Source organism: Delphinus delphis, chromosome 15 (genome assembly GCF_949987515.2).
Source record: "Delphinus delphis chromosome 15, mDelDel1.2, whole genome shotgun sequence".
NCBI lineage: Eukaryota > Metazoa > Chordata > Mammalia > Artiodactyla > Delphinidae > Delphinus > Delphinus delphis.
This window is the reverse complement of record NC_082697.1, coordinates 80,091,706-80,104,937: the sequence shown is the minus strand read 5'-3', so window position 1 is coordinate 80,104,937 and position 13,232 is coordinate 80,091,706. Positions and strand designations below refer to the sequence as shown.

The window sequence follows — 13,232 nt, the reverse complement described above, 5'->3', positions numbered from 1 at the left end:
CTTTCAGAAAATATGTTCCTCTCTTACGTGGCCGGGTTCAGTTAAAATTAGAACTCGGAAGCTGTGGCTGCGTCCGCTTCTGCTTTGGACAGGACCTTGGTCAGCCTCATGCCTTCTGGAATTCCACGTGGCTCTTCACATCATGTCTTGCTCTGGAAGGAATTCTGCAGCCAGACGTAGAGACAAAACTGTCCTCTCTTTTCCCTGCAGCTCTCGCTGCTCCTCACTGGCCCATCGTCCAGCATTGCACATCGATTTGAACATTCCGTTAATGGTCTGTGTTTATTTCTACATCATTAGCTTGTAAGTTCCCAGGGTGTAGGCTTACGGATTGTTCCTGAATGTGCCATTGCTACCGTGGTATCTTAAATGTTGTTTAAGTGTCTCTGTCCTCCAAAACCTTAAGCCTTTTGGCTTCCTGCTCAGTTGGAGGGGGGGACGGGCTGTGGTGTAGTGGGAAGAGTGCTGATTTGGATTTATTCAGGAAGGCAAGGATGTTTACTCACCTGCTGCAAGCTCCCGAGCATACAGACACTCACATTTTATTTCACAGCTCAGCAATTCACCAAACAGATGAAGAGACAGAGGCATAAATAGTTTAAGTGACCCGCCTCCAGATCCTCCAGTAACCAGCACCAGGGCTGGATTCAAACCCAAGTCTGCGTTCCTTCACAGCACGCATTCTTTCCCCCGGCCGTGCAGCCCCCAGCCTCAGCGCTGTGCTGGGGTGTCATCATATGGGGAGGAGGGGTTGCTTGGGGACCTGGTTCTGAGTGACTTGGTCGGTTTCTGCATCTGAGAAGTGGCGCTGCCAGCACAGCGGCCCCATCACCATTGCACAGCACAAGGGTTCTCCCCATCTTGCAGACAAACGGAGGCACCAAGAGGTTGACTTGGGTTGAAGTAGCGTACCTCTGTTAGTGCTGGAGCTGGGGCTCGGCCCTGCCCTTCTGGCGCCGTAGCCAGGTCCTGGCCCGGGTGCCTCTGCCCTGCCTGCCACCTGTGCGTGGCAAGGCTGGACGACGCCCTGAGAGGATGAGCCATTTCCATTTCAAAATACGCTGCACTGGGCAGACATCAAGACCCGTCATTCTGTTCGGTATCTTTTTGGTGATCCCTGGGCCCTTGCACCAAGTCCACGCCGTTGTCCGTCTGTGCTGCACAGCTGGTATGACAGGGCTCTCTGTGTGTGGCCGGGGCGGTGCGGGGTGGGTGTGTGGCCCAGCTGGGCTGTGCCCGGCGTCCACAGCGCTCCGCTCAGGGTACCCAGTGAATAGCATCCCTTTCACCATGAGCTGGGTGAGCAACAGGCGTGGCCCCCAGACTCAGGCCACCCCCGGGGAGATGCTAGAGTCACCGGCCCGCGAGCAGAGCCTCTGCGCTAACAGCAGCCGCCGCAGGGCTGCGTCCCTCCCAAGAGCTGGGCCCACTTGCAGGCGCTTTGCGCACGTTTCTTTAACACTTACAAAAAGCCCATGAGGAGGTCTAATTTTCTCCGTTTTAGAGACGACATCCCCTGGCTGGTTCCTCTCCACCCGCAAAGCCCCTACCTGCCCTCCCCTCCACTGACGCCGCCTCCCTAGGGTCCTCTAGTTCTGACAAGGGCAGTTGGCTCCCCTAAACCAGATCAGAGCTGGACTCTCATGACTCCCCTCTTCTTGGACTAAAGCACGGTGGATAGTAACAGCCTTCTTGAAGCTCTCGAGGGTAGGAAACTGCCTTCTCCACCCTGAGCTTCCACAGTCATCGATGCTGCAGGAGTCACCAGTGAGTTTCGAGGAATCCCCTGGCCTGGGCAGCCTGGAATCTACCCTCGTTCATTCACAGACACGCCCCCAGGCGGTCTCCTGTGTTAGTCAGGACCTGGGTGCCGGGAATCGAGAGACGAAGGTGCCGCTGGCCTGGCCTGGGACGGACCACAGGATGGTGGAAAGGAAGCTTCCAGATGGGAGGCATCGTCGCTCGGTGCGGGAAGTGGGCAGGGAGGGATTCACAACAAGCTCGGGTGGCACAAGAGCCAGGCGACCAGCAGTGTCTGGGGAAGTCGGGAGGACCCCCCAGAGGAGGTGTCACGTAGGCCAACCCATGAAGGGAGCACTGGGTCCCCCGTGCCTGGGGTGAAGAACGTTCCAGGTGGGTGGAGGACCTAGTGTATGAAGACCGGGGGGGTTAAGGGGCAGGGCATTGGCGGGCGGGCGAGGCCTGGTGTGGAGAAGCACGGGCAGTGGTGGGATTTGGTGGGAGGTGAAGGTGGCAGCGTAAACAAGGGCCGTGTTGGGAAGGGATCTGGAAGCGCAGCCCAAGGAGTGTGGATTGTAGTTGGGGAGCCAGGAGAAGCCATTAGGGCAGGGCGGATGCGTGTTCCTTCTGGGCTCTGGGACGATGACCCAAGGCCACCATGGAGGACACCTCACGCTCCATGGCAAGGAGAGGCTGCCGTCAGGGAGATCCTCTGAGTACTGGTCTGCAGTGTCCAAACTGGAAGTCACGGAGTGGGGGCTTCAATTAAGGCTTTCCCTCCATCAAAGGAGAGAAAGAGACTTTAATTGTGAAATTGATTTCTAAGGCCAGGTGAGCAGGACTTCTTGACCGATCAGTGGTCGAGGCTGGAAGAGGAAGATCTACACGTCTGTCAGTATTACACTGTTTGATCCTTTTCTCAGTTCTAAACAAAACATCTTCCAGTTAAAATTCAGGCTTGTAGGGCTTCCCTGGTGGCACAGTGGTTGAGAGTCCGCCTGCCGATGCAGGAGACACGGGTTCGTGCCCCGGTCCGGGAAGATCCCACATGCCGCGGAGCGGCTGAGCCTGTGAGCCATGGCCGCTGAGCCTGCGCGTCCGGAGCCTGTGCTCCGCAACGGGAGAGGCCACAACAGTGAGAGGCCCGCGTACTGCAAAGAAAAAAAAAATTCGGGCTTGTATTTGATCTCCCCACATTTCCTTCCTCTGCAGAGAACTGGAGACTCCTACTGAAAATTCGAGTAACAAAGCCCAGAGCCTCAAACCCATTCATGTTCTGAGTTATAGGTGGGTGGGGGAGTTTCCGCAGGGAATGTCCTTTAAGACATAGGTAAGCCCCTGAAACGTTGCAGCAACCCTCTGGAAATGCTGTGTAAGAGGCGGTCTTAACAGGCTAATTCTTTTAAAAGTGGTGATTTCTTTCATACCCAAACTAATGCTTTGTGAATTCTCCTTTAACCCCCTGAAATTTTGATGCTTAATTTAGTTGTAATTGTGTGCTGTTTCTCCTCCTATATACAGCATGGGTCAGTAATTATCACCAACACTGAAAACCAGCTTGTGACTAGCTCTGCACTGTTGTCACATCTTCTGTCTCATTCGATTCTCTTAGGGTTCCTACGAGGCAGGTGTTCTCATCAGTATCTTTTCCTAGACACATAGAAAATGAAATTCATAGAGGCATAGGGTATGTAGCTGGCCCAGTATTTATTCCAAACTGCATGATAGAGCCATGTCTTAAATCCATTGTCCTGATTTTAAATCCTGTGCCCTTTCCCCCTTGATCACATACCATCTTCACCCCTGCCCTGCCCCTGGCAAAGATAAACAGTCAGGCTTCACAGCAGACAAAGAGAAATCCTTTGGCCCTCACGATATTGGTCGTTTATTCCTTATTTTTACTTTGTGCTGTCATCTTAGAGACGTCATCACCTGTTAGGACTTGGAATAGGCCGCTCTGCTGGATCGCTCTGCAGTAACAAGCAGCCCTAGATCCCAGCGGCTAATGGCAACAAGAGACGGTTGCTCATTCGTGCTACATGTGGGCTGTGGGTTGGCGGGATGGCTCTGGAACCGTGTGTTGTCTTTACTCAGAGATCCCAGGGGAAGAAGCGGCTCCTCTAAGGTCACGCTATTCTCACGGCAGAGAAAGAGAGCGCACCGGAGCTGAACCACACACACACCCTTAAATCTACGCTCAAAGTGTGCGGCACCACCACTTATATTCCACGTGGTCAAGTCTGCCATCCGTGGGCCGGGAAGCCCCCCACAGGTCACGTGGCAGTGGGCAGAGACGTGCGATGCCCCCACAGGGAGGGTGGACAGTGAGGAGGGCGGTGACTCGTACTGCACACAGCGCCCCAAGCCCCACAGCACAGTTCTGCTGGCTCCCAGATGGTCGGGTGCTCCCTCACCCCTTCTAAATCTCGGGGGTCTTGCAGTCGATTTCCATGAACTTGGCCTCTAACCCTGGTCTCTGACTTTTCATCCTGTTGGAAGCAAATATTGATTGAGATTCGGAATAAGATAACCTTTCTGTAGACCTTCCAAACTCCGCATTATAAAAGTGATGCTGTTGAAAGGGTAACTGTTGGATCCAGGAAACTCACGACAGAAGCACTGGGCCTCTCTAGAGTGGGGACACGGAGCTCCCTGCAGGAGGCTGGCCAGGGCTCGCCAGGCATGCGCGGTGGGGAAGGAGGCCTCCCGTGCGCTGGCTTCAGCCAAGCCGCCGTCATCATAGGAACACGTGAAACACACGCCGAAAATCAAAGAACTCTACGTGTTGAGCATTTTCATAAAGACTTAAAACTGCATCCCTTAACCATTCGATCACTTCTGCAGGTAAAACAGTTGACCAATTTAGGTAAATTTTCATTCACACAACGAAGATGTATTAAACACCTACTACGTACTGGTCGTCGGGAGGAAAGCCTAGGGTGGGCTCTCAAGGAATCTAAGATCTCCCAACAGAGCCTTGTCTGCAGTCCTGGACCTTCCGGGCAATCCCATATGGTGACGGGAGTGGCCGGCAGCCCAGAGATGGATCAACTGAGCCTGGAGGATCAGAGGAACATTCCAAAGAGGTGCCTTCCAGGCTGCGGGGAAATCGCGCTCGTGTATTCAGGGAACAGGGAGTAGCCGGGCGTGGCTGAAGTGTGAGGCGTGGCAGGAGGTGAGGTCGATCCCCGGAGCAGAACAGGTTTTACCCAGGGCCTGAGTGCCGTCAGAACTTCTCCAGATCTGTCGCAGCTCCGCCGCCAGCAGCCCCTCTGTCCTTTGCCGCCCCTCACAGTGGCCTTGCGGGTCTGGGGATGGTAGAAAGGATCTCTCCCTCGGGTTATCTTTGCACATTAAGCAGCCAGAATGTTCTAACCTAGGATCCGACTTTCAACCATCTGTGCCTAAGACCTCACCCCAAACCTCTTCTCATTCACAAACCTCTCCCCCCATGTGAGGGGGTACCGTGCCGAGTCCTGGCTCCAAGGTGGGCGCAGAGGGCGTGAGGATGAAGATGACCCCATCTCTTTCCTCCCTCACTGAAGGATAAGGAGGACAGACAGGGCTCTACTTCCCTGCGCCAGGCACTCAGCGCTTCACCTGCCCAGCCCCGGACCATGCAAGGCCGGCCAGCCTGGCCCCAGGGGAACCCGGCACACGCATCCTGGGGCCAGTGAGACCTGCACTGGCTCTGGAAGCATGGCTAGGCCTTCTGGGGAAAGCCCACCCCAGCAAAGGTGGGGCCTTCTAGGGAAGGCCCACCCCAGCAAAGGTGAGGACAGACCAAAACTCAGAGCCCGAGGCCTGTTCTTGGGCAAGGGCAGAGGCCGTGGGGGGAGTCAAAGAGTGAGCGAGCAGAGAGCCTCAGAATCACCAGAATCAACAACTTCTTCCGGGCTTGGAAACCTTAGAAGGAGACTCGGGAGACCTCACCAAGGAGCGACTCACCCACGCGTGGGGTTCCGTCAGCTCTCTTAAGAAACCTCAGTCCAGTCGCCTAATGAGTTAAACTCAGCAACCTGGCCTTGTTCTCTCAGGACTGGGTCGAATGTTCCTGCGTCTGTGGAAAGGGGACGGGAGGACGACGCAGATTCATGGTTCCCGTACTAATTTGCTAGAGCCGCCGTAACCAAGTACCGCACACTGAGCAGCTCAAACAGCAGATGTTTGCTTCTCACAGTCTGGAGACCAGAAGGCCAGGGTCAAGGCGTCGGCAGGGCTGGTTCCTTCCGAGGAGTGTGAGGGGCTTAGAGGCCCCCCCCACCCCGCTTCTGAAGGTTTGCTGGCCATCCCTGGCCTTCCGAGGAGTGGGAGGGGCTTAGAGGCCCCTCCAGGCACCCCCCCCCCCCCGGCTTCTGAAGGTTTGCTGGCCATCCCTGGCCTTCCGAGGAGTGTGAGAGGCTTAGAGGCCCCTCCAGGGCCCCCCCCCCCGGCTTCTGAAGGTTTGCTGGCCATCTCTGGCGTTCCTTGGTTTGTAGGTGCGTCACCCCAATCGCCGCCTTCACGTTCACGTGGGCTTCTCCTGTGTGCGTGACTGTCTCTGTGTCCAGATTTCCCCTTTTTAGAAGGACAGGTCCTGTTGGATTCGGGCTCCCCTTAAGGACCTCATCTTAACCTGGTCATCTGCCAAGACCCCATTTCCAAATAAAGCCACGTTCACAGGTACTGAGGGTTAGAACCTTCGGGGCAGGGCACAGTGCAATCTGCAACGGTCCCAAGTGTGTGCGTAGATTGCCGATCCCACTCCCCCCTCGACAGCCCATAAGGGAGAGAGAAGACAGTGTTCAGGATCCTTCCAGATCCCCTCCTCTGCCCACTCTAGAGGCAGCCGCCTTTGTGGGCTCAGAACCCCTAGGGAGCAGGGGGCCCTCCCTAGGCAGATCCGGAGCCGAGCAGAGAACCCTCTGGGTGTTGAGAGGCGCAGAGAGCCGCCAGGGCCTCTGTCTTGCTTCCTGGGCAGACTGCTGCCCGTGGCACCTCTCTTAGGAGGTGGCAGAAAGGCCCGGAGCGCAGGGAAAGCTCCGGACGTCTGGAAAGGCAACTCCAAATACCCAGTTTTACTCGCAACATCTATGTAGGTGGTGGTTAGGTACAGCTGAAATAATGCTATTAAGACATTTCCCAAATTTTGTAATAGACATTTGGAAAGACTTTATATGTTCATGAAAGCACAGTACAAAATTTTCCATATGGTTTGATTTCAAATATACACGCAGACATTTGTGACAGCTTTATTGAGATGTAACTCACATACCATGTAATTCACCCATTTGAACTCGGCAGTTCATTGACTTTTACTACAGTCCCGATCAATTGTAGAGCTTTTCATCACCCCAGAAAGAAACCCACACCCCTTAGCCGTCATCCTCCCAGTCCCCAACTCTAGACAACCACTAATCTACCGTCTCTATAGTTTGCCTACACGCCTACATTTCATTCAGAATTAAAGGGAACTAGAGACAGAAGCATGACTTCCACTGGTGAATGGCAGGATTATGGTATTAATTTTCTCTATATTTTTTGATATATTTCTAATTGTACAATGAGCATGGACTGCTAAGAATCAGAGGGGAAAAGAAAAAAACATTTTAAAAATAGAGAGCCATCTTATCGTTTTTAAGTAGTCCTTGTGGATTTTTCAGAAAACATGCCTAAATCACAAGCTTATTTTATCGGGGGGTGGGGGGACGTGGCAGAGTTCTCAGCGGCTGACTTCAAGTAGGAACTTTCCAGCACAACTTGGTAGAAGTTGGAAATGCATGCATTGCCCTTTTTTGCTCTGTATTGGATTTCCTGAGACCTGCCCTGCTCCCCTTCCCACAGCCTTTGTGTCCCCCTCCCCAGGGTCTTCCCATCCTTAATCAGGTGACCTCTCTCAGCCCTTAACAAATTGTTGGTTGGCTCAGGTGAGAGGCCCTGTAATTACGCCACTTCCTTTTGCCTCTTTAATAACGTTGGAGACAGAGTATAATTCCGTGAGGGGACAGAGGAATATATAATTCAGTGTCCTTTTCCTGAGCCAATGTGAACTCTGTGCATGTGGCATCTTGCACGCTTCAGGGGTAAAAAGTGATCTGTTGTCTCAGCACGCATGTTATGGGAGCAAAATACATACTGAGTCCATCCAACCACAGAAGCCTCTTTGGATGTGTGTCCAGCTTGCTTGGGACGCGTCACCTTTCTTTGACGAAGAGACTTTTCACTGGAGGGAAACCAGCTCAGCTGGGTTTGTTTATGAGACACACTGATCCTGGCCACCGTCACAGGAACTCGCCGTTGCCGAAGCTAGAAACCTGGGCACCGTCCTTAACTCACCTGGACCCTCCATGTCGCACATCAGCTCAGCTGAACCTAATCTCTCTGCTTGGCCTCCTTCCCTCAGTCCCCAGCGCCACTGCCCTGCACATTCTCACCAGGGCAGCGGCAACAACCTAGGAATGGTCACCTCCTTCCTGGCCCCTCCTGTCCTCCTTCCACTCTGACTCAGGCCCAGACGGTGAAGGTCATCCTCCCCCACCTGCATCGACTCCCTCACCTGTCCAGTCTCACACCCATGTATCCATGTCCACCCCCCCTCCCCCGAGCAGCCCCACATTCCCTGGGGTTCCAGCCCGATCCACAGTTCTTAATCTGGATTCTATGAACAGAACACACGTGGACACGTGAGTGTCCTAGAGTGTGTAACCCTGTGTGTGTGTGTTTCTAGGAGAGGGTCCTCAGCTTTCATAAAATCCTTTTTTTTTTAAATTTATTTTACTTTAATTTTTGGCTGCTTTGGGTCTCCGTTGCTGCACGCGGGCTTTCTCTAGTTGCGGTTTGTGGGGGCCACTGTTTGCTGCGGTGCGAGGGCTTCTCCTTGCAGTGGCTTCTCTTGTTGTGGAGCACGGGCTGTAGGCACGCGGGCTTCAGTAGTTGTGCCACGTGGGCTCAGTAGTTGCGGCACACGGGCTTAGTTGCTCCGCGGCATGTGGGATCCTCCCGAACCAGGGCTCGAACCCGTGTCCCCTGCATTGGCAGGTGGATTCTTAACCACTGTGCCACCAGGGAAGCCCCGGCTTTCATAAAATTCTTAAAGAGGACCTAAGGACCCCCAGTTTCAGAACTTTGGTGTTTGAATGTGTTCCTCCCCTTTCGTGTCGCCTCTTCACCAGGTGCGCTGCTCTTGAGGACTCTGCTCAAGTGTCACCTGCTTTCTTGCTTGACGTCCCCTTCTCGGTGTCCCCACGGCTCTGCTTACCGAGCACTTTCCCAGCTGGGATTCCACTAGTCATTCACATCACCTGTTCCCCTGCTAGACGCCGAGCCCCTGGGGCTGAGCGCTGTCCCTCTGTGTCCCGCCTCCGGCACAGCGTCTGGCATGTGGTCAGCTCGTAGTCTACACTGGTGGAAGAAGGAAAGAGACCACATTCTCCGTGGAGAGTCTCCACTCTGTCAAGCCATGGGACCGCTCCTGCCTCGCTCCCCCTCACGGGGGGGCCCGCGTGGGTTGCCTCCCTCTCGCATGTTTGCAGACGTTTAAGAGGTTGAAGGCCCAGCTGTCCGGCATTTACATGGAGCAATCAGACTTGCATTTGATGTGTGATGATTTTTAAATTACCTCTTGACAAATTTTGAGCTCTTTGTTTTTCTTTTCTTTCTCCCATTCCTTTTCAGATTGATGCACTGAGTAAAAGAAGCAAAGAAGCTGAGGCAGCCTTCTTGAATGTCTACAAGAGATTGATTGATGTTCCAGGTAAGCCCAGCGCTTGTAGCCCACCTGTGGGCATTGTGTCTGGTGAGTCAGTGGGCTTCTGGCTGATTCTTCCCAGCCTCCCTAAGGCAACTTCCCCAGGAAACTGGGGAGTTCTGGGAATATGAATTCTCCAAAACCCAGACTTGGGATGAGTATGGAAATCAGATGCGTATTTGCTGAAGTAATAGAGTTGCCTCCAGGGGATGCCTTTGGAACTGCAGAAACCCAGACCTGCGGGGCTACCTTTAGCTTTGGTTTAAAATGCTGCACGTTTCACAGAGAAGAAGGAGAACCCATGTGTGCGCTAGGCAGACGTCCTGGATAGTCACTGTTCTGGGCTGACCAATCCCACGTTCAGGAACGGCCCTGATAGGGCACCTGGAATGCCTGGCTCCCCTCCCAGGTCATCCAGGGAATCAGTGGCCTCTGGCCAAGTCTTTCACTTAATATCCAAGGGCAAGCGGTAGCCCATCTAACTACGGTGTATGTGGGTTGTTTTTTCTTTTGAAGGAACTAAAGAGTTAAAATTTTAATAATGCTTGCTACGCATTCCGAGAGAGAATGGCTCCCCGTTCCTTATTCTAGAAAAGTGAGGCGGAATTTGGAGCACTCGCTGGTCCCATCGACCCTCTGTTCTCGGTGGTCCACTCACCTAATCCGTGGGGAGGTGATGGACACGATCACATGGGTCCCAACTCAGTCCTGAAAAGACTCAGATCTGAAAATTAGCCACTTGAATGTCATCCTCCGCTGACCAAGGAAACCCAGTTACCACCACCCTCCCCTCCCCACCCATTAGAGCTGCGCGTTTGCCCTCATTAGGAATCCTCTGCGCGTCACTGATATTACTAGAACTGCTTTAACAAAGCGAAGCAGAAACAAGTCTCCTTGGTTTTGGTATTGGATTCTAATTCAGGTCCACTGAGGGCTTTGCTGGCCCCTCTGGGAGCCGGGGTTAACAGAGGCCACACCAAGCTACGGACAGCAGAAAGTACCTTAGACACTTCGGACAAGGGGGTAGGGAGATCCAGATTCTCCCGCCAGGGCCTTGTCGTGAGGTCTTGGCCACATCCCTTTTCCCTCTCTGAACCTCAGTTTTCTCATCTGTAAAACGGAATAAGGTAGGGGAACAGCCTAGTGATGGACAGGATTTGTCTTTGTTCTAACCTTCTGCTGTCTTATGAGCTTACCCTGCTCTTAGTTCCAAATGCTGCCCCTTTGATTTTCTGCAGGACTTCGTATCCACCTAGGGGTTTCCTGAATACTCTGGCTGAGGCCCACGTGGAGGCTCCTTCACAATAAATGGACCACTCAGGGCTCTCTTTCTCAGGCATCGGCAGTTTGGTGGACCCACTTGCATTTTCTTGTGCAAGTGCTAGTTTTGTGTTGGTGACTTAGTTGAAAGGCGCCTGGTTTATTTTGCCTTTGCCCAAGACCCAGAGAGCCTGCAGCTACCGTTTTCTAAATAACCTACACTCCTTTTAAAAGTCTGATTTGTCTCTGGGTTTTCCCTTAGTGAGGTTTCTCCACAGGGAAGCCACTTGAACGACTCGTTGGGTTTCTTCTTCTGCAGTTATTTTCCATCTTGACTTCTTACAGACAAAAACGAGACCACTTTTCTCATCAACACTCGTCTGCCTGAGCAGTCCTTATTCATATACATACATAATCTTTATGGAACTCTGATCATAACATGACTGTATCGTTATAGGCTGCTTTTTTCACTTAATGTTATCCCATCAGCATTTTCCTTATGTTGGTGATATTCTTTGTAATTATCATTTTTGGCTGGCAGTTTTAATTTCAGGTGGTGGGGGCGAATAATGTTTGACGTTGTCTGTAATGATGAGTTCATCAGAGTACATTTGCACACCACGTAGATCACTTCTACCCGCCTCCCAGGTATCTCTCTTACAAACACTGTGGTCTGACACATCTAACAGCTACTTGAGAAGCAGGAATGGAGCTTGGAGCCTCACCCTGTGTTTTGGAGGCCGCTCATCGCTCAGATGAAGTCATCGTGTGGCTGGGGCTTACAGGAAGGGCCTGGTCAATAGCAGTGCCTTTACTGACGGTCAGCCACGCAGCTGGGGAGACTCGGGGGGCCTTAACTGTCTGTGTGCTCCAGGCTTCAATCCAGCTGAATCCAGAAATGTAGGTGGGGTGTGTCAAGTTCTGGTTTCAAGAAATAGCAACTTATGCTATCTCGGGAAAATCGAGGAAGCTCTTGGAAATAATGGGAAGGGTATTTTGGCCATGTGGCCCAGCTCCAGGAGCCCGGGAGGAGGTGACCAGTCAGCCCTAGCACATCACCACCACCCCTGCCACAGTTCGGGACATTTTATTTACCTGTGTGCTTTCTTGTTCCTTATCTGCTGGTCCTACTAGAATGAAAGCTCTCTGAGGACAGTTTTGCTTGATTGCTCTGTGCCTAGCACCTGGAGTAGGGCCTGGCACAGCACAGCTGTTGACATGTGACGTGAGGCTGTTGACCCAGAGCCACCCAGGGTCCTTGGCAGCGGAGTGCACCAGGGGTCACGCTGGTGGCTCCTGGAGCTTTGTTTCAGTTCAGTTCTCGCCCCTGAGTGTCAGCCTGTATATCCTCCTGGACATCCCCGCTGGGCTGACTGAGGGGCACCTGAAACAGCCCAGTGTGTCCAGAGGAAACAGTCTCCTTCTCTTGGCGAGCGACACCACCTGCCACCCAGCTGCTCACGCCAGAGCACTGGGTCAACAAGCCCTGGCTGTCCTACCCCCAGAAGGTCCTCGATTCCATCCACTTCTCTCCATCCCAACCTCCGCCCTCCACTCTGCGGTTCAGGCCACCTCTCCCGTGTCCACAGTGTGGCGATGCCAGGCTTCCCGCCGGCAGGAATGGGTCCTTCTCCTCGCCGTGGGCAGGCCCAGCCCATTCTGAGCTGATCTCTTCCAGCTCCTCCAGATTGACTTGTTGAGACGCTGCTTCTTGACCTCCCAGGTCTGGCCTAGGTGTGCCCTTTGCGCGCACACACACACACACACACACACACCCCGCTCCCCACACCCTGTGTCTGTTTACCTCTGTTATAACTACAGTAAGTCCCCTACATACGAACGAGTTCTGTTCTGAGAGCACATTTATAAGTCCAGTTTGTTCATAAGTCCAGCGAGGTTGGCCTAGGTACCCAACTAACACGATCGGCTATATAGTACTGTACTGTGATCGGTTTATAATACTTTTCACACAAATAATACATAAAAAACAAACACAAAAAATAAAAGAAACCGTTTTTAATCTTACAGTACCTTGAAAAGTACACAAGTACAGTGCAACAGCTGGCACACAGGGGCACGTTCGCGTCTTTGAACGTTCGCAACTCGAAGGCTCGTAGGTAGGGGACTCGCCGTACTTGCTCCTCAGCCCTTTTCCTTCCTGGCTGGGCGGACACTGGCGCAGGTGGTCTCGTCCCTGGTTATGTGCCTGGTCTCTACCCCGGCGCCTGTCACGTAGCAGAAACTCGAAAAATATTTGTCGAATGAATGACTAAACTAATGGATCCAGTTATTTCTTCAGGATCTTCTGAGGTTTATCGGTATCGTACCGTAATTGTTCGCATTGAACCCTATCCTGAGATTGACAGCTTGCCGTTGGGGAAGAGCCCTCTGGCGCACCTAACCACCTAAGTTACGAGAGAACCGAGTGTATCTTTCCTGGAGGTGGAGCAGTTTACTAGCTCTCTGAACTCTCCCTTCGCCTTGCTGTCACTCTGCAAAGATTTGC

At 52.9% G+C, this 13,232-nt stretch overlaps 1 protein-coding gene across 7 annotated transcripts in view; it reads left to right on the top strand.

Moving 5' to 3' along the window:
* CUX1 (cut like homeobox 1) overlaps positions 1–13,232 on the top strand; it is a 371,395-nt gene that overhangs the window by 191,292 nt on the left and 166,871 nt on the right. For all 7 annotated transcript variants that reach the window (XM_060032299.1, XM_060032300.1, XM_060032298.1 and 4 more), the window contains one exon: positions 9,394–9,472. In XM_060032299.1, coding sequence (XP_059888282.1) covers positions 9,394–9,472 — 79 coding nt within the window. The remainder of the gene's footprint in view (positions 1–9,393; positions 9,473–13,232) is intronic.